The sequence below is a fragment of the Camelus dromedarius genome, chromosome 2 (genome assembly GCF_036321535.1).
Source record: "Camelus dromedarius isolate mCamDro1 chromosome 2, mCamDro1.pat, whole genome shotgun sequence".
NCBI classification, from domain to species: Eukaryota; Metazoa; Chordata; class Mammalia; order Artiodactyla; family Camelidae; genus Camelus; species Camelus dromedarius.
In genome coordinates this window covers 33,224,213-33,245,872 of record NC_087437.1, presented here as the reverse complement: position 1 = coordinate 33,245,872, position 21,660 = coordinate 33,224,213, and the positions used below count along the sequence as shown (strand labels likewise).

Sequence of the window (21,660 nt, the reverse complement as noted above, 5' to 3'; positions counted from 1 at the left end):
TAAACAGTAGTTGTCTAAACTACCTGCATGTCCACAGAAAGCAAAACACATAAAATATTCCTTGACTTTAATATGCAATATGACAAGACTAAGTCAACTAAAGTGTTTGTCAGAAATTTCATTTCCGTATTTTATTTAATGCAAGAAACATAAATGTTACTTAAAGTCCTGCTCTGAAGAAAAAACTACTCCCATAATTCTTCAATGATTGTAACTAGGCAAATTTTCTTTATTACAACTTAGATTTTCTTATAGAGAAAACTTTCCACATAAATAAGAATTAAAATCAGTGTTTTAACATGTTTTTTAAAATCAAAAGTTAAAGGACATCCTGTATTCCTTTTGCAGCATTTTTATTTATCCTTGTAGATATGCAATTATCATAATTTACAGGACACTTTTTAGTAATTAATTGGACTATAAGAAAAACTGTACAGAAAGTTTGTACCACAAAATCATGTCCCCAAGGGGTCCAGGTCCTCAGTAACAGAGAGAATAAGAAGGGTCACTGCTCGGCAACCTCTCCTAAGTGGAGAGGTCAGAACTCCATCTGCCATTTGTGCAACTGAGACTTCATAAAAATATCTTTCAAGTATTCCCTATTACAATAGGGAGTGATTATTAAAATGCCATTGTTTATTCTATATAAAACATTCCTTCTACCCACTCAAAAGCCTTTTTTTTTCCTTTAAGATAAATAAAAGGCATAGCCCTAAAGTACACTTTGTGAAAATTATCTCAATACAAGATCCAAAGATTTCCATCATTTACTGTCCTTACTCAAAATCACCTGCATGTTACCAGGTGCAATTTTCTAAACTTCATCATTGATTAGCCTATTCCAAAGCAGAATTCTTCAGCAATACAAGAGACACAGGCTAAAATAGGCCTCACAATTCTACTTTAAAATAGGTATATTCAAAATATAAATATAGTAACTCTTCAGATCATTATTCTTCCTAACATCTAAACTCTAAATTTAAAAAAAAAAAAAATGGAGGTTTTCAAACCAATGATGTGTGCAGCCCATTCTCATGTCACAGTCATTTAAACTTCTCATCTGCAAAACACAATACAATAAATTATCCAAAAAGGGAGGGGAAAAAACACAAAACCCCACCATCACAGAATGGAAACCATAACCACTATAAAACATGCAGTGCCAAATACTAAGTAACACATTTTGCTGGATAATCTTTTTACTCCTCTTCATTATAAAAGTAATACAGGATCGATGCAGAAAACTTGGAAAACACTAAAAAGCCAAGAAAAAAAAATAAACTCTTCTAACCCTGCCATTCAAATGGATTTGTTAGTATTTGGAGATTTCTCTTTCAGTATTTTTTCTATTATACACAGGTAATGGATTTAAGAAACACACATGCCTGCATACATTTTCTTGAATAAAATTAGGATATTATATTTGCATTTTTTATCTTTTGTTTACTTAACATACAGCATGTTGAATATCTCTGACTTTAATAATCCTTCTAAAACATGATTTTAACAACAAGTGATATGGACATGTCATAATATGTTTCAGCATTTCCCTAGTGGGGACATATATGTTGTTTCAGTTTTTTTGATACAATTAACAAGACACTTATAAAGATATCTAAAACTTGCAACACATCAGATTATTTTCTAAAGATGTATTTCTAGGAGAATTACTATGTTAAAGGGAATTTGAGATGGCCAAGAATCAGCCCCCTGAAAACACAGCCTTGTTCTACCTGATTTTAATCTATTCAAAATTCACAAAACTTAGTCATATGGTATATATTTACAAATAAATTTTTTAAATCATAAAAAATTCAACGTCTAAAAAGTTAGAAATAACAAGAAATAGAATCACTACTATGTTTTAGCACACAGTCATGGAAAAATTAATTTAACTTAAACCTCACACTTACATAAATGAGTCAGATTACACAGAATAGCATGTTAGTACCAGGAGAAGATAAGATTATCTCAACCAGTTAAGAAAAAGAAAATATGAGAAAGAATGGAAGGGTGAACCCAGCACAGGAAGTCAGGACAAAGATCTCTCCTCCAATAAAATACAAATACTTCAGGTCTCTCTCTTCTCTCTGAAGACAATTTAAAGCCTAATTTGTTCTTTACCCCCTTCCTTTTAACCTTTGATATCCCTTTTAACATTTTCTAACACAAACAAGAATTTTGCTTTAATAGTTCTAGAGGTAATCATTAGCTCTCAAAACTCAAGAAAAAGACTAATTTCTTCAAAGTCTAAACCCAGTCTCTTGAAATAAAATGCTAATGTTCTAAGATTTTCAAAATAAAGACAACTTTTCTCTCCTTTAATACTTACTCTGCATGAGAAAGTTTTATTTCTTCCCTTTGTTTTGCAGAATAATTTAGGTTGCCACCTAAAACACAAATAAGCACAGGATCTTTTCAATATAACTATCATGAGTAAAATTCAAGCATGCACACATACACACACGCCTTTAAGTAACGTAAAAGGCTATGGAAGGTGAGAAATAGTTTATCTCCTAGAAACTTCCCAAGGGGGAAAAACTGTTTTTTAAGAATCCTTATATGATACAAATAATCACTCCTCAATTTTAGCTTTTTAAAAGAAAATATGGACCAATGTATTGCTTGAGGTTTTGCTCATTGGGACCCTGCATCAGTATTCAATAGTAGTGAAAATTAGGAGACATTAAAGGAAATGACCTAAAATTATTTAAACAGCATCATTCTTCCAAGTGCATGACAATCCTTAGGAGGGAGCCAGTTTAGAAAAATTAATAACGGTGATATCAAAATCTTATAAAGAGCAAAAAAAAAAAAAAAAAAGAAAGAAACACAAATGTATATACTAGATATTAGCAAATGAAAAGATCTGCAGTTTCTCATTCTATATCAAACACTTTAAACCTTAAAATGCAAATTACAGCTACGAATGTATTTACTTCTCACTTTTTTAAACTATAAGACAGTAACACAAGAAGGGCTTTAGGTTACTTTTTTAAAAAACATACTTCTTTGTGCTAGTATAAAAAGAGCATCTAAAACTTTATATTACAAAGCTTAAATTGAACTGTCCAGGAAGAATATGACAACAATTTTAATAAATATGAACATAATGATGTTTCACAATGGAATGTGTTTCCATCACTATGAATGAAATGCTATTACATGAACTAAAGCACTGGCCTCGCCAGAGGCCTGGGGACAGTCCAGGGAGCCCACAAGATGATCCACTGTGGTTTAAGAAAGAAAATATCTGAACTTCTACTTACCTTGGGCACGATTCACCAAGTAGAGTAAGACCACAGATAAGAGTGACACTGGAAGTGAAAAAACATACGGCCCTAAAAACATGTGCTTCTTCCCAATGATTCCTATGTCATCATAATTACAAAGAAAAGCTTAGAAAATCAAATCTTTACTAATTAGCATTTAAAAATAAAAACACTGTTCACATCATTTTCCAAAAAGTACTAAAAATAAGTTACACACCATTTTCTCCATGAGAAATATATTTTTAAAACCTGAGCCAAGGGATGGCAGGGACAGAAAAAGAGAAACTGAGACACCCGACCCTAGAAGAAGAGGCCAAGCCACCTCCTTCCTCTCTCTCTGGAACTGCTGGTCGTTCCCAGCACTTCTTCACAACTCCTGCCAGCCATTAGGCTGTTTAATTTCTACAGAGCCAAGTAGAAGTACTCCTTTGGGGGTTTTAAATCTGAAAACACCATGTTCATTTTATAAACTAATCAAACGTTAAAACGTGGTCATTAAGCTCCCAGAAACCCAGAACCAGTGAAGGTCTCAGAAAGTCAGGTACATGGCTTTTTACTGAAACAAGTGTGGCACACTGAATTTATTTTAAATTAATACATCAACAGAAATATTTTTAAATAGCATGGTGTTTGGTTTGAGAGCCAAATTTATATGGAACCACTGACTGAAATTAAACCACATGTTGCAGCATCAAAAATACTCAAAAACACTTTCATGACTTAGGATTCTGAACTCTTACATGGCCCACTACTTAAAAAGAAATAATATATTTTTAAAATCTGATGTGCTCATTTCTAAAACTGAGATAATAAAATGTATTCAGGCTATACATAAGCAATTATCTGCAAATACCACACTTGCCAAGTATAGTATTTATTCCTATACATGAAAATGAAATCTGATAAAATCATCACTGGGATTGCTACTTTAAACAGAATTTATCGAAGTGTAAAAGACATCTTGATATGTTTTGTGAAAATTTTTTTCAGATGAACACAACTGATGTGTAAGGTAAATACTATCAGTGGGAAAATGCTGACTTATTGTTGTAGATTTCAGCAGTTTCCTAATGCTTCCTATTTTTCACCAATGAATCATTACAGGTAAAAATTAAGCAACAGGACTAAGAACAAAAGGAGTTCAAAATTGCCTAATGAATAAACCACGAGCACTCACACCTAAGCCATGTCAGTGTCCACACAGTCACACCAGGGACGTACTCAGGACCCTTCAAATGGTTCTACTTTAAAGGGGAAAGTGTTTTTAAAAACCATAAATATTTTAAACAGAATATAAAGCAGATTCCATTGCTGTCTTTAAGGTTTGGAATCTCCTTGAAAAATACCTGTGAATCTTCAGAGAACTAAAAAGTCACTAGCTGGGAAACTGATGCACAGGCAAAAAAACAGGCAAATCTGAGTGATACAGCTTAGGGATCTGGTTTACAAAATGGAAAAGAGAACCGTAACAACCAAAACCTCAAAGTATAAATGAGAACATTCCGCTACGTATTAAAAGAAACTGAATGTTGCCAGGTGGCGCACTTACAAGAAACACAGGCAATGAAGAAAACTTCTAAAAACAAATATCCCCGAGTATCCAGTATCATGCCAGCAATGATGGAAATGACTGCCAACCCAAGATTCTGAATGGACTGCATGCTACAATTTAAGAAATTAAAAGAAAAAACACATGTCAATTCTAAAGTCTTCACACACTGAGGAGCAATTTACTATAAACACTCGTATCTACAAACCACATACTATTAGTGTTAAGAGATGTTTTCGATCAGGAATGATGTGATTAGATTCACTTTCTTACCACATGATTGTTATCACTCTAAACTTTATGCTCAGAGGTAAGGGAGTTAATAAGTGCAGTATGATCTCAACACCTTCCTGCTGAATGAAAGGGTTAAGTGAATACCAACCACAAACGTGGTTTCCACTTTGGCCTTTTATGCCAGACTGTAACTCAACTTCTCACTGAGAAGCCCTGAGACAGATGGACCATGGGATGGTCCTGTCAGCAATTACCTCTTATGGGTTAGTTTATCTCCAGCACTCTTGCTGGAGGCTCAGAGCACTTTTTTTTTGCCACAATAATAACATAAATAGGTTAATTGACTTTTCTAGTTATTTCCAGGTTCAGAGCTGTCCCAGAAGCCTGAAGATAATTAAGTTATTACAGCAGAGAGACATTATACGATCCACGGTGCAAACACTTACAAGCCATATGCAGTTCCTAGTTGATGTTCAGGAACTACAAATGCCACCATTGGCCACAGTGCACAGGCAAGCAACGAATAGGACAGTCCCAGGAGACACTATAGAAAGCAATATGGAAAAGGGTAAAAAAGCCTTATATTAACCAAAAGCTGATTTTCCTTTGATGCAGATTAGCAAGAATGACATAATAACTAATATATGAATATTCATGTAAATTGTACTGCAAAATAATAAGACTAAAAACTCATATTCAATACAGAAAAGTCCTGGCCCTCTCTAACAGTGTCCCTCTAGTGACAAAATACACAACACTGTCTTAACCATTTTAAATTATATGTACATATAATTGGCTGGGCCTAGGGTGCAGTCAAAGACCAAGCAAGAAAATAAAGCTAATTTGCAAAAAGTTACTACCAACGTCTTAGGCAAGCTAATTTTCCAGTATTTATTAGGAATTAAAACAAATTAAGCAATCAAGGTAACATCACGCCGATAGTCCATTACCTGACCTCTGGGTCATCACCACCCAGATGGAGAGCTGGGTTCTCAGAGAAACAGCAACAACCACTGACTGCTTAACATCACTTAATGCTAACTTTTTCTTCAATTAAGGAAGATACCTTATCATTTAAGTTAAAGTAAGATCATTTACCCCTATCAGATTGGCAATGATTAACATAATGCCGATGTCCAACAATGGCAAGAATACTTTAAAACAACACACACAAATATTCATATATTATTGGTAAAGCTATAAATGAGTAGAAAGTTATTGGAGGAGAGGTTTCACAGTATCCATCAAGACGCGAACTGTGCAAAGCCTCTGCTATAGCATTTCTACTTCTAGGAATCCGTCCCACAGAATTCTCACCAAGTGAGAATATCTACGTCCAAGTCCCTTTATTAAAAGGTAAGAAATGCAGCACTTCAGCCTATGGTCTTAAGAATGACATTCTGAAGAACAATAACAAAAACTTGATGAACTCATTATTACTTCCTGACCTACTAAGAGTCAAAGACAAAAGAATGCAAAATCAGATATTGGGCTGATAGATTTTTTTTTTTTGCCACCTATGATAGAATGACTTCTTTTAATGAAGTACAGAAAAATATAAGGAATTAACAAGCATTCTGGCTTTTATACGACTATTTTATTTCAAATTCTATAACAACATTGAGAGTAGTTAAATAAGCCAAATGAAATCAAAAATACTTTATGCATTAATGATTCATATTTATATACTCTAAGAATAGTTACTCCATAAAAACTGAAATCAAGTCAGTGTTTTCCCCACTGTCACAAGCACTGCTATCAGAAAAGCTGAGCGCGGCTCCTGGCAGGTGCTATACAGAGTCCTCCCTGAAGCCCTGAGCCCCCAGGAGTCAGCAGTGACGTTACCATAGCAATCCAAGGGTTCCACAGCGTAAAGGCCAGCATCATGTGGGAAGCAAGGGTGGTCACCACTGCACACAGAACCCAGATGATGTTCTTTCCTGTTTTATCCACCAGGAGCCCAAATACTGGGGACATGGGAGCTGATATTACATACACAATACTGCCCAGAAAATATAAAAGACATTTAATAAATTATATCACAGCAACAAAAAATCCAAAAAGTCCCTAAAACCATTAGGTAAAGCAAACCCCAGCTCATTTCATTTAATATTCTTCTAAAATGGTCATCAGTAAACAGAAATATAGAGATATAAACAGTGGTCCAAAACTTATTTGGTTTTCCATTAATGCAAAGATTGCCGTTCAGAATCAAGACCCAAGACAGACTTGGTTTCACACTGAGGATGTTAGCTCACATACGTCCTTTCTGTCTTGCATAACACTGGGTTATAAATAAAAATCCACACCAAGCACACAATATGCAATTAGAGAATTAACGAAGTACCTATTAATAGCACTCGCCGCCTGGGAGGAAAATCCAAATTTCTCTGTGAAGAAAACTCTAAAATAAAAAGGCGGGGGGTGGGGAAATGAACACATTACAGAGCGCTATTCTGTTTTTAAAAAGTAAAGTCAAAATAAAACTGAATAAAAATAACTCTAAGTTTAGTCAACTTTCCCTTTTTCATACTGTTTCCCCATCTTACTTGATAGTCATCCTCAAGCAACAGGCTAAAGCTTTAGTATTTATATAAATAGTTCACTAACTAAATAAAATATACTGATGCCTACTTTTTTCCTCTTTTACATATACGGCAAAGAATAATACACAAAATTTTCAGAAAACCACATGTAGTATGACAAGGAATTAAGACGGCTTACTTTACTTAAAAGCAATACTAGATAGGTTCTTCACTAAATAACATACAGGGTTCTTGTCTCAAACTAAAAAATAACAGCCTGAACTTAAAGGTTATAATTACAAAGACACAGCCCCACAAACACACTCAAACACTGCTCTGTTTAAGTAGTTGCCAATGGAAAAGGAGAGCGAGGTAGAAGATAAAGCAAAGAAGAATTTGGTGTGGACCCTGAAGTTGAGCCTGGCAGAACAGCAGGCATACAAACAGAAACAGGCTCTGTCACTATGAGCCAATGCACTGTTTCCATTCTCAGTAAGAGGCTTCCTAACAAAAAAAAATAAAGAGGAAATAGAAAAGAATACGAATCCAGAACTAAGTGTTAAAATGAATCAAAAACTGCTTTTAAAGTATTTCTTCAAAAAAACTAATAATAAGTATTAAACCAGTACTAAACCTTATGCTAAGAAAACCAGTGGTATCCCAGGATGTAAAACAATTCCTATGAAAATATAAACTACAACCAGGGACACAAGATTGAAGCTTAAAAACACTACATTTACGTGATTGAATTCTCATGATCATTTAGCCAACAAAAATGGAACGCTAGAGAATACTCACTTCCCGAGTCCAATGAAAGGGAACACGGCAACATAATAGCAGACACAGATGATGAAGATGAGCCACAGGGGCAAGGAGAAGTCCTTCACATCAGTTAACTTAATAACTTCACCTTAGAGAAGAAAGGGAGAAGCCGTCAGCGTAGTTCTGTGTATCTAAGTCAAGACTAGTCTTCTTTTACCATGTGATTAACCTTCACAATTCAGTAAAAAAAAAAAACAAAATAAACAAACAAAAAAAAACTTTTCTCAGTAAATCACTAAAATGTAGTTTCTGAGGTCACTTAAAAAGACCACAGAAAAAACAAAATCTAAGATTAGTATCTACCTTTTTGCTCTCTTCCAGGAACATTCATCATTTTGCAAATATACAATCAAGAACGTAAGCTCTGCCAAACCACTTAAGGGGGAAAAAGAATGAATCCAAAAATTTAGACAAGTGGAAATAGATTTGGAAATAAAAGTGTAAAAAAAAAAAAGTGTATTCAGCCTCACTGGGTTTACAACACTACATCAGGAACTTACCTCATTGTAAAACTATCTCAAAAATGCCGTATTTCCCAAAAGCGTCACTTTTGCATGTAGACTAACCTGTTTTTCCTTGTTCTTTATGAAGGATTCTTTCTGCTCTCTGATCCAAGTAAGCAAGGGCCAAGGCACAGACTAGTGAAAGAATACATGTTATACCCCCTATAATAAAAAAAGAGAGAGAGAGATTCTTAAAAGAGAACCAAACTGAAGGTTCCTAAAAGGCAGCATATTATGTTAACAGCAGAAAACCCAGCAACTGAAAGGGATGGCATCTAGACACACACGTGAAAAGCCTGCATCACTGCATCAGGACAGAAGGACAGGACGCGCACACAGGAGGCACTCAAACAGCGGTGGCTATACCGTATTATCTCCCAGCCAGAGGATGCAGACCAGGGGGAAAGACTAAAATTAAAGCCAGTCTAGCTTTGTCATCAGAATACAGACTGAAGAAAGCTGATGACCAGCTAGCAATTTAGTCCTAATTTCTTAATCCAGTTTAAGCACCAATTATTGATGGATGCCAGGGGAACAAAACTATAAAAGCAAAGTCTTGATTCTGTGATCACCTCATCTTCCTTGTTTTTTTCTTCTTTCAAATTGTTTTTTTTTTAATTGAAGTATAGTCAATTTACAATGCTGTATTAATTTCTGGTGTATTCATCTTCCCTTTGGATTCCTTCCTGAAGTCTAACCCTTGCTCCTACCCTGTGGAGGCCAAAGGGCCCAGCCTCCCACAGCACAGCTCACTCAGGTCTGCTTTCCTTCGAGTATTCAGCATTACTCACTAATGCTGACCTTATATCATTAAAGTGAATCAGGATAAGGAGTGAATAAAGTTTACACTTCTCAAGAATTTTAATAAAAAGCTTAGTAAAATAAATGAATCTTTAACTGGTGACACAATACTACATAAAAATTGTGACGTAAGAGTCAGTAGACATGGGTTCTACTTCTGACACTAACAAGCTGATTGAATTGACCTTGGACAAGGAACTTAACCTCTCTGGGCTTCAATTTTCCCATCTGTAAAATTAGAGGCTTTGACCTGATGGTACAGATCTTTTCTGGCTCTAAAATTCTTTAAGATTCTCAATTCTCCATTGTGGAGAATTAGAAGGAATACAGAAGAGCACTGGAGAGCAAGAAAGAGGTTTCAGGTGGCAGAGGACATGAGAGGGAGGTAAGAAAGGAGGAGTCTCTAGATACAAGCTGCCCATCTAATAAAAGACAGCACAGAACCTCAGCCCACCACCCCACAGGCCTCTCCAGGGCTGTGCAAGCAGCTCTCCACACACCATGGGGCTCAGTTAGACAAATGCACTGCTCAGCAAAGCAGCATGGGTGCTGAATCCAGAGGGCCTCGTCCGCGTCTCAGTGACCCACCCAGCAACCAGCAAAGAACTCAGGGCCAGAAGGGACCTATACCATTTTAGTCAAACACCCACAATTTTACAGAAATGAAAACTGAGACACAGAGGTTAACTTCCTTGTCCAAGGTGACAGAACTAGTCAGGGACAGGACGAGAACCCAGACTCCGGCTGCCAACTTGGTGGATTTCCCACCAAAACCCATCACCTCTGACTTCTATAAATCTAAGCTCCACAGGCACACTAACTGAATTTGATCAAAAAGAAACAATTCTCCTTCTCCTACAGACTATTAACTAGCACTTTACATGTATGAACTCCCTGTTTTCATTCTCACACACACTCTCCCAACTGCCAATCAAAACAACACTGAAGCAGACACGGTGGGACAAGATCCTCATTTTAGGAAAGTGGAAATAAAAACACAAGTGGGGTAAATGATGCCACTACATTCATTATGTCTAATTAGGTCCAAGAACTAGTGAACCGTGCAGGCAAAACTATAACCAAGTGGTCTGACTCCAATCCCAGTGTTCTTTCCTCTCTGCCTCAATAGTCCATGTGACAAGCTTTCAGGAGAGACAAAGGTGAGAAGTCAGGACTCACTAACCGATCATAAGTGTGACCCCAAGGGTTGTGTGACCAGGACAACCCAACGAAGCTTCAACCTTAGAATACAGCCATCCCATGAGGTTCATGTTTACTGTACTTCCCTGAAAGAAAAGGGGGGTAAAAAGCAACATAATTTTCATTTATATCTCTGTCTTGCTCAAAAAAACAGGATGGGAGATAGCTTAGAGAAATAAGTATAATAGGGTTCATATTAAACAACAGATAAATTTTTTAAAAACACTACAAGGAAAAAACTAACAAACTAAGATAAGGCCACAGGTAAGATTACTACACAAAAAGGCCAATTTATAGAAAATATTAGTATTCAAAACAGCACAGTACATCTAGAACTTCTTAATAGACAAAACAAAAATGAAACAGGAGGTATAAAATTCACAGAGTACCCAGGACAAAAATAAACCTTAGCTCAGAAAAGGCACAACTTTTCCTGGTATTGACATCTGAAAAAAAAAAAATCATCCTCTGTCCTTAAGACAGTAATAGTTATGGTACATAATATCCTCATTCATTTATTCATTCATTTAGCAGTTATGGAACCCTGATTCCATGCTCGTCATTAATCTAGTTACTGGGAATATAATAAGAACAAGACAGAAAAACTTGCAGCTCTCACTGAGAGCTATCCCATTTAGGGGGTAGAACAGGTTAAATATGTAGTATTCTAAATAGCAATACGAACTTTTAAAAAAGTAAGGTTAAAAAAAAAGTATGGAAGGAGAATACAAAAGGGGTGGAGACCTTGCTGGGCATGTGACTTTGGATTAAAACCTTGGAGGAAGCTGGCTCTGAGGCTAGCCGGTGGGAAGCACAACGTCGAGGCAGGAGGAACAGCCGGTGCACCGGCCCCAAGAGGGAGTGTGCTCAACGCACGGAGGCCGGAGACTAGACCAGTGCAAATGAAGAAGGGAGAGATGAGATGAGGTCCCCAGAGAGGAGAGGTGAGGAGGGCTACTGGTGATAATAAGGACCTTTGGCTTTTATTCTGTGTGAGATGGGAAGCCACTGGGGTTTTGAGTAGGGAAGTGGCATAATCCCTTATGTTTTAACAGTCTTGCTCGGGGTGTTACATTTAAAACAGACCATAGGTGGGGATGAAGCAGAAGCAAGGACATAAGTTGGGGGCCACTGCAATCACGCAGAACAGAGATGACAGTTCTTAGACTGGGGGCACTGGCAGTGGGTGTGGTGAGAAGTGGTCAGAATATGGATATATTCTGATCGTAAAGCTAACAGGATTTGCTAATGGAAAATACATGGAGTGTGTATGTGTATGCTGGGGACGGGGGAGAAGCAGTTCAGGGTGACATCAAAGTTTTTGCCTGAGCAACCAGAAAAAAAAGAGTTGCCTGTAACTGAGGATGAGAAAACTTCAGCATGAGCTGGTGTAGGGGTAGCAGGTAGAACACCAAGAGCTGGGTTTCGGCTGTGTTGAGTTTGATACGCCAACTAGATATCCAGATGGAAACGTCAAGGAGGAAGCTGCACATACAAGGGTGGAATTCAAGGGAAAGACCTGGGTGATATAATTTCAGGAGCAGAAACATGCTATTCATCTTCACATTTCAAAACTCGGTAAGATTACCAAGGAGGTGAGTGTTAAAAGATGAGAGGTGTCCAATGACCAAGCCTACATTTATAGGTTGAGAAGACTGAGATTGAACCAGCAAAAGAGGCAGAAGGAGCCAACAGAAAGGCAAGGAAAACTGAGACTGCAGTGACCTGGAATTCAAGAGAAGAAATCAAGGAAGGCGGAGTGTCAATTGTGCTAAATGCTACTGACAGGTCAGACCCTGAAGACTGCTGAAGGTGTCCTCAACCATATGCTCACCATATGAGCAAACCTCACATGGTTATTTCTCACTGTTAGCCAATGGCTTTATTCAAATAAGCAAGAAGGTATAAATGGAGACCTAATGGAAATATTTCTTCAATATCATTGAAAATACAAGCCCCTTCAAGACATACTGTGTTAATGATCCTTTAATTCAAAAATGCCTAACATGACCTGACGTAGCAAGTACTCAATAAGCATTTGTCAAAATAAGGAGTTTAAAAGTAACAAAGTACAAAGGAAAATCAAAAGGGTGCTGGACTTCCAACCCCCAGCTAAGAATAATAAAAAAAGTGAGAAGTCCGCTGCCTGAAGGGGTAATAGTAACAGTTTAAGCGTCTAAAATCAGACAAACTCACAGCTCAGCTAACAAAAAATTCCCGGAGAGGTAAAGCCCGAACCTCTCTAATCATTTCAATTTGCAAAGGGACAAGAGAAGCACAAAAAGACTGAAATTCCATCCATCCCGGCAGCTCTGTAATGGGAGTATTTTGGTCTCATGGGTCTCATGAGGACCCTAAATTCATCAATCAGATCAAAGCCAAGCCGCCCTGGCTGACGGAGAGGTGGCTGCCTGAGGTGTGGCTCACTCCACCTCCTCCTCAGGTCTCCCCACCACTCCCATTACCCTCACTCTGCATCCTAGAAGCCCCTGAGATTCCTTCCTAGAAAGTAGGGCACCTCAGAACACAGATGAATGGCTTATAACTAATTTGTGACCACACAGAGAAACACCTGAAGATCACTAGTAACCACAATGGCATCACTGAGAATGAGTCATCTCCTTCCTTCACAAGTCATCAGACAACAAGATCCACAAAATGCCACAGACATATCTGCTTGCACAAAATATATAACAAAGTACCCAGAATGTCCTTGTGGGTAAAATTCATAAAATTTAGAAAACCACACTAGCTATCAAAGAATTCCAAATTAAAATAATATTTAGATGTTTTCTACAAAATTGATAAAATGACTTTTTTTAAAGTAAAAATCATCTATACTCTCAAAGCTATAATTAATAGTATCCTCTCATAGCCCACAGATGGGGATGTAAATATTTCTGAGAGGACAGGGTGGAAAAAGGTCCCAACAGTCCTAAGAAACCCTAACAAACTCTGACTCAGTAATAATTCCACTCCTAGTAACTTAGCCTCAGGAAACAATCAGAGACGCAGACGAGTTTTAAGAGTATCACATAATAGCACTATTTATGGTAGCGGAAAATTAGAACGAACCTACATGTACAAAAATATAGAAATGTTAAATATATGATATATATGTGTGCTATATATTTCATATGATGAAATAGCACATTAAAAACTTTTTGTACTGGGTTTCTTCCCTATGACTATGTTACAAGCATTCTCATGCCATTTACATAGTCTTTGAAACCTTGATTTTTCAATAGCAAGGATTTTTTTTTAAAAAACCTCTACTCATAGGAGTGCATGAGGAAAAAATCTAACAGGATTTGGGACTGCCAAAACACCTTATAGGTTGCATTAATAACAGCATAATGCTGTGCCCCTGGGTACTCTCTCTCAGACCAAACCTGAAACACCATGATCATTTCCAGGCTCCAAACGCTGAGAGGAATACTGGCCACCTGCGGTGAAGTCCAGAGAGGTGTGAGCTGAAACCTATGCCACATGGCTTAGACAACCAGAGGAAACAAGCATGTCTAAGACCTTCGGAGCTGCCTTGGTAAGCAAAGTGCTGTGCACAGCAGAGGAAACATTCACTAGAGGACAGAAGTCGGAGCAGTCAGTAAAAGCTACTCACGCAGGCAGATTTCATGTCTATGTGAGGTTGAGTTTCACAAACTTAATTGTAGTAGATGAGCTGTCCCATCACTCGGTGAGCTTCTAATCACCGGAAATGTGCGAGCAGACTGGATGACCAGATGTAAAGACTTCCATAGCAGGAATGCCAAAAATGGGTACAGAAACTAGAGACAAAACCTTTATGATCCTTCCCAATACTCAGATTCTTTAACTAATGAATGCTCAATTAGGGATTTTAGACTGTTTCCTAAGTGAAATAAGGGTAGAAATGCCTTAACTAAAGTAAGTGCTATACTATGGTCTAGAAAAATATATTAAAAATCAGTATCTAAGTTATACACAAATAGACTTCATCTTGTAATCTTTAACAGGTAACTAAAAGATTCAATTTTTTGCTTCCTATTTGGCTTCATTACATTTGTCATACTTACAATTCTAGCCATGCTAAGTTGGAGTCCAAACACAAGGTTTAATTCTTTGCCTTTAAACCAACTCACAGCATATGTATTCTGGGCAACTGCTAAGGACTCCCCACCAATCCTAGAATGAGGAAAAAAATTCACAGCTTTTAAAGAAATACCACAGTTAGCAATACAGCAGGTCTAAAATTTTGACACCCTTCCTATCAAAAGGTGGGGTCTATGTCCCCTCCCCTGAATCTAGGTGAGACTGTGACTGCTTTGAACAGTAAAATATGGTGGAAGCAGTATTGTGTGATCCCAAGGCTGGGTCATACAGGATGACATCTGCCTTTTCATTCAAACATTTGCATTTAGAGCCTTGAGTCCCCTTATAAGAAGTCCAACTACCCTGAGTTCACCACACTATGAGAAAGCCAAAACACATGGAGAGGCCAGGCTTAGGCGCTCCAGCCAGCAATGCCAGCCTCAAAGCCACCCCAGCCTAGGCTCCAGACATCAGGTGCACAGACACACTGTCCATGCTGCACCCTGTCCAAATTCCAACCCACAAAGTCCACAATGTAACGGTTGCCTTATACTGCTAAGTGTGGGTGAGTTAATATGCTACAATGATAACCATGACTGGCAATAAAAGGAGTTTGGGCTACCACATGACCATCTATGCTATATAAAACATTCATGTGGGGAGAGTGGGCCACACTTTGTGAAAACACAAAAATCAGCACTTTTCAGGCCAACATCTTCCATATTCAACATTCTCCTATTTCCTGGGTTTTAATTTCCCTTCTTTAAGTTCTACATATTGACCTTCAGTCAGGAGGCTCCTCTCCTCTGTATCCTAACACTGAGCCCTCCTCATCACACTGTCCCAGTCCAGAAATGGTTCCCCTCTCTTCTGCTAATCCAAATCCTACACTGATGTCAGGGCCCACTTCATCCATGATTTCAGACCGTCTCTGAATCCCTTTCTTATCTCATACACATTTTTTTTCCTTCTCTCTCACTTAGAGTCCTTTTAGGGGTATGTCACATATGTCTACATGTCCCGGCTACCTGTGAAAAGCTTAAATATTATGTTATCTGCCTCCCTCCAGGCAGGAAGCCCAAGGCTGAACTCAGAATGAGCTTACTGAACAGACACTGAAATTCATGAAGGGCAATCAGTCTTTTGGTAATATGCTCATCCAAGCCTCTTCAACACAGTTCAAAAAGACCTATACATTACCACTAAGAAACAGTAAAATGGCCATCAATCACCCACCTGGAAACTGATGGTCTATACTTTTCTAAATGAGGTTTAAATCATAGTCTTCAATACAGCAGAAAAGCAAAACACCTGAAAAACTATTCCTGGAGAACTAGTTTATATTCAAACCCTACACAGAGTTAACTATGACCACTCAAGATCGCTGCTTACTTTAAAGGAAAATTAAGAAAACTGTTAAACAGTCTTATACATATAGCTAGATTTCAAGGATTTAAATTCTCCAGAAGACACAATAATATATATTTTTTTTAACTTTGGTAAATTGATAGATGAGCACTAAAACAGTAATATAGCAGGGATAAACAAAAATTATCCAGAACTTACCCAAACACAAATCTTCCAATTTCCATCAACCAAAAAGCATTAAATATTCCACCCAGAGCAAAAACAACCTACGATATAGGATATAATATAAAAACAATGAAAAGTAAATTCAAGAAATTCAAAAGAAATAAATAACTTAGGGTGAAACACAACTTCTACAATGGTTTCAATATTCCTTCTTAGTAAATCTGTGAAAATTAAATATTAATGTTCATCTGCCTCAAGGTTTAAAATGGACTATGCATTATGCTACATGGGGACTGCTGAACCCTGCTTAATTAGATTAGGCATTCATTAAACATATCTTTGTTGGTGGAATTGGATAAGAATTCAAGAGTCACTGTCACAATGAATCAATGAATGCTTTGGCTTCTCTTACCTGTCCAATGCAAACAAAGCAGCTAAAAATAATGGTGCCCCATCTGTTAGAGAAAGAGAGAATGAATTAAGAGTTATGTCACCAAGTCCTTCAGTAATAATTTACTTTGGGTTTCTTTGACCCTTCTGCATTCCCTCCAAAGAAAGAAAAATGAGGTGCTGGCTGGCCTCTGAATTCAGCAGCTTTCGTAGGCTGAACGCCAATCTACAGAAGTCTTGACTTCTAAGAGGATTCCAGAGGCTTCAGTGATGGCATATGTTTTTTTAAGCCATTATCACCTCTTAAACAAAACTTATTAAATCATCTTTAAGAAGTTCCCGGGGTTCCCATTTAAAAATGGACATTCTTTATAAAATTTTTATTGAGTTTAGGATTGATTCTGAGGAATTCCAGATTAATTTTAAGTGGTTATAATTCTTGAAAACTAGAAACTATTTTAAAAGGTTATTTATCATTCATGCTGATAAAATTACAACTCGGCCTACTCTAACATTCTGTGCTTTACCTCATTAATGTTTGCCAAGAGGAATAACGTGGCAGTATTAGGAGAGTCCTTAAAGATCACAGGAGTAAACCATCCTTCTGAACTCAAATCCTTCCAAAGATCCTTGTGAAATGGTCATACCACAGTCTACTGGAAAATTTACTGTGGTCCCAAGGCAATTCATGACCCCCCCGTCACTCTGATCAAGCGAAGTCTTCAGCATACTAAGAGGAATCTGTCTCCCTGACGTTCAAGCTAATTCTACTCCTATAGACCAAGCAAAATAAATTTAAGTCCTCCTTTAAACATTCTTTAAAATATTTAAAAGTTAATCCCCAAGTTTAAACACCTAGAGTTTCTTCTTTTCCACCAGACATGGCTGGAAAACCCATGATCATTTTGCTCTCTGCCTTCTGAAAATATTCCGAGTCTACATGCCTCCTAAAGTCTCCACTAACAACACACACACACAGTCAATCATTAGGACGGAAACTGACAAAGCTTATAATGTTATGCCTTCCTCAGCATCTAATAGGAGTGGCCACAAAAAGTTCGTTGCCTAAAGAAAGGTAAAAGAGAAGATCTCACTGAGGCTGGGAGCGGCAAATACAACATATGTGCCAAATACTGTGCAACCATCTCTCTCAATCCTTACAACTACCTTGCAAGGCAGAAGTTATTATCCATATTTTACCAATGAGGAGACGGAAGCTCAGGAAACTGGGAACAGCTCAGAATAGCTATGAAGTTGAGTAAGTGGCACCAATGGGATTCAGACCCTGACTGGCTGGTTCCAAGTGAGGGCATAATTTATCTTTTGATAACCAAGTTACCATATTTCATGAACAGCATTTACCGTAACTGAAATACCAAACAAGTTTCAAAAACCAATTACAGAGATATAAAAATCACACACACAAAAAAACTAACACAGATTATCATAGTCAATACACAAATTCATTCAGTTCTTTCTAGAAATACTTCATCTAGTTGTGTTTTCTTAATAATCACATTCTGCCCATAAGTGAGATTTTTGTCCAAGCTTACCGTATTCCAAATACTCGGTCTATCAAAAAGCCACCAAAGAAACACAAAACTACATTAGGCCAAGAATACCAGGCATACAGCAGCATGAATTTCGTGGTATTCACCTGCATATCCTACATGGAAAGAAAAAAAAAAGAACTTTTTTTTTCCAAACAGTTAAGTTTAATAACTAACAAACCAAAACATTCTTTCTGGTAGGTCATGCATCTTCTTAATTACCTGCAGTCACTAACTGCTTTGAGATTCTCACAACAGCCATGGCCCTTGCCCCAGAAAAATGGTCACACCTAGGAACTTCTTGAGTCTGCAGCCATTTCAGAGGCTTCATGGAGATCAGTTCTCCCACTACAGGGACCACCTCTGACTACCTCTGCCTGTATCTTCTATATTTTTATTTCCCGTGTACTATACCTGCATTGGGGCTCCCCCTACACAGAAAAGGATTATCTTAGCCTATCTCTTCCCTCCCCCCACTAATTCCTACCTTCTTTCCCTTTCATTCTAGAATGTGAAGGGCCAATCTATGTATTTCTCCCTGTCCAAAGTATAAAACAAAAAAAACCAACAACAAAAAAACCTTACAAAGGAAAAAAATTATCTAAATATACAAGAAACTGTAAATATCAAACATTTTTACAAAGCTAGACTAAACATACTGACATGGAAAATCCTCTAGAATCTATACCCATATTTAAAAAATGGATATTGCCATCCTACCAAATCATTTGTCACTCAGATGATTACATAATGGGACAGAGAAATGCAAACAAAAATCTGCTAATACTTTTTGGCAATACTGTGGAAATTTTGGCAATACTTTTTTCCAATACTATGGAAATAGCAATTGTTTATTGAAGGTGTGAAACAATATCAAGTCACAAGTGCTATAAATGAATTATTTGTAGCCACTCATTCCAACTCAAGGATACTCCTTGCTGCACAAGGTTTGGTGACAACAGATGTTAAAATGGATTCTCTGGATGTTTCAGACTAGGCAACAATACATCTGCTCCCCAGAGCCAATGAAAGAAACAAAGGTGGAAAATCAACTTACCCGTTTAACCTGAGTCTGAAGGGCAGCAGGATTATCATAGCAAAAATAGCTGCCTAGAAAAATGAAAAACAAATATTTTTAAGCAATAATACTTCCCATATAAAAGTTTCAAGTTGCAATTACTACTCAAATGGTGATTTTAAATGCTTATACTAGGGGCTTGAGGACAGACACTGCTAAATCTTTTTGGGGCCACGTCTTTGTCCAGCAATATTTTCTAAGTTGCAGCTAAATAACCCACAGAAAATATGCCAAGTTATTTACAAATTATTAGTGTGCACACACAGCAAATACTGGAAACCTGGATTAAGATGTTAATCAACAACTAATTCTTCTTTCACTTTACTTTCATGTTTCATATGTCTGTTGTTTTATTAGCATCTTCATGAAGTAGCTATATTTTCCTTAAAGCTACCAAAACACACACACACTGAAAATTTCAAAAACATCCTTAGCAGTTTCCTAGTAATGTTACCTAAAGTCACCACTTATCTTGAGAGCAGAGGAATAGAGTTTAACTAGCCTGACTAAACCTGTTTTTGAAACAAGAATTCTATTTCTACAAACAGAATACCCAAGGCAAAATAACTTAGCAAATGCAGTGCCAAGAATGAAGAAAAATAAGAATTTTAAATGATTGAATTAAAACACAATAATAATGTCTTTTGGAGGGTAACAGAGAAATGGGGAGAGGGTGGACAGTCTTGCACTCAGATTTATTTTTTCAGTAATAAAATTGACAGATTTTTGATAGGCCACAAGATAATGTTGCCTCCATCTCTCCACGAACTCTGTCTACAAGTTTCAAGTTGCAATTAAATTTGAAGCCACCAGTTCAAAAGAAAGAAAATTGTCATTAGAACGGTATGAACCTGGCTTCTAAAATCCATTCAGGTAACCACAATTTACTAAAAATAATCTGCTTAAGTAGGGGCAATTTTAAGTGTTTTGTATTGTTCTTGTTTTTTGTTCCTAAACTCAGAAATTTATGATTCCTGACTTAATCTCTGTAAGGGATACCAATGTCAGGCGTTAAAGCTAATGAATGGGCACCATCTTCCCACAAAGGGAGGAGAGGGAACAGAGAGTTGCAAAGAAACTAAAGCCCAAAGCATCCTCCATGCGTTCTTCTACATCCCAGCAGAAGCATGAAGTTATCCACCATGATGTTCCTAAACCTGTTGATTACACCGATTCCAACGAAACCCATAAAAACACATTATTACTTCCATATCAAACTGATACTGACATTCTAATGTTGCTGAATAAATGAGTTGCTGGAACACAGGCAGATACTTTAAAAATTATCTCAAGAAACTGCTTTCAGGGTCACCGGATTTCACAACTTAAACCAAACACCGTCAAGTCACTACAAGTCCAAACCAGTACGATTGCTTCACATCCACACTGGCAGAGCGTAAGAGCATGAGAACATACCTACTCAGTGAAGCTATCAACGAAACACACATTCATTTTCCCAAAGAGGGTGAGAAACATACAAAAGACTGCCCATTAATGATTCAATCAAAACCTTACAGTGAGGGTTAGAGGGTGGGAGGGAGACGGAGGGCAGTTAAATCTTTCTGAGAATAAAGTGTCATGAGAGAAACCTTGACGATCTAGGGATTCCTTCCTATCTGGGGCCCCAGGAAGCAAGTTGCTAGCCTCTGGGACTTCTCGGAGAGCAAAGTGGGGCAGAACTCTCCCAGCTCAATCCCCTGACCCCCCACCTTCGGGACACCAATAGCTAGCAACGTCCACAGGCTTGGATGGGGTCGCAAAGGAAAAAAGAAGGTAAGCCCAGAAGCTGCGCTGAGGCCGCGTGGGAAAGTTGGGAATTCCGAGATGATCAGCTCCACCCCACCAGGGCGGTCGGCTCACCAAAGCCAAGGAAGCACATCAGCAACAGCACCAAAAGCCGGTGCGCCAGGCGACTGGGGTCGCAGAGGGCCGGCAGCGCCCCGGGGGCCGCGAGAGTGGCGGGGTCACCTCCGTCCCCCTCGTCAGGGCCGCCGGGCAGCAGCGCCCTCGCTTCCTCACCCTCCTCCTCCATTGGACCGGCGGGAGATCCGGAGCAGAGCCCGGGGCAAACTGCACTCACATGACCGCGGTCGCTCACGTGACGCCGCGGCGGGTCACGCAGGGACACGCTC

At 38.0% G+C, this 21,660-nt stretch overlaps 1 protein-coding gene across 2 annotated transcripts; it reads right to left on the bottom strand.

Annotated features, from left to right (window-relative positions):
* Nucleotides 1-336: 336 nt before the first annotated feature.
* Nucleotides 337-21,615, bottom strand: MFSD1 (major facilitator superfamily domain containing 1). Of its 2 annotated transcripts, XM_010986299.3 has the most exons (16): nt 21,389-21,614; nt 19,508-19,560; nt 18,454-18,566; nt 16,923-16,965; nt 16,544-16,611; nt 14,962-15,070; nt 10,890-10,992; nt 8,969-9,067; nt 8,379-8,490; nt 7,403-7,459; nt 6,901-7,057; nt 5,502-5,599; nt 4,822-4,934; nt 3,270-3,317; nt 2,333-2,390; nt 337-1,060 (listed from the first exon to the last, which is right to left on the bottom strand). In XM_010986299.3, the coding sequence occupies exons 1-16, from the start codon at nt 21,558-21,560 to the stop codon at nt 1,057-1,059; spliced, it is 1,407 nt and encodes a 468-aa protein (XP_010984601.2). In that variant the 5' UTR covers nt 21,561-21,614; the 3' UTR covers nt 337-1,056. The 2 variants fall into 2 exon arrangements, with proteins under 2 accessions (XP_010984601.2, XP_031305777.2); XM_031449917.2 differs by lacking the exon at nt 337-1,060 and having other exon boundaries at nt 2,329-2,390; nt 21,389-21,615.
* Between the last annotated feature and the right edge of the window lie 45 nt (nt 21,616-21,660).

Coding starts and splice junctions, on each gene's coding strand:
- MFSD1 (XM_031449917.2), bottom strand. CDS start 21,560: ATGGAGGAGGAGGGTGAGGAAGCGAGGGCGCTGCTGCCCGGCGGCCCT. Junction 15,071..16,543: donor ATTGGAAGATTTGTGTTTGG/GTAAGTTCTGGA, acceptor TCCTCATTCTAG/GATTGGTGGGGAGTCCTTAG. Junction 7,058..7,402: donor GCGGCGAGTGCTATTAATAG/GTACTTCGTTAA, acceptor TTTTCTGGGCAG/TATTGTGTATGTAATATCAG.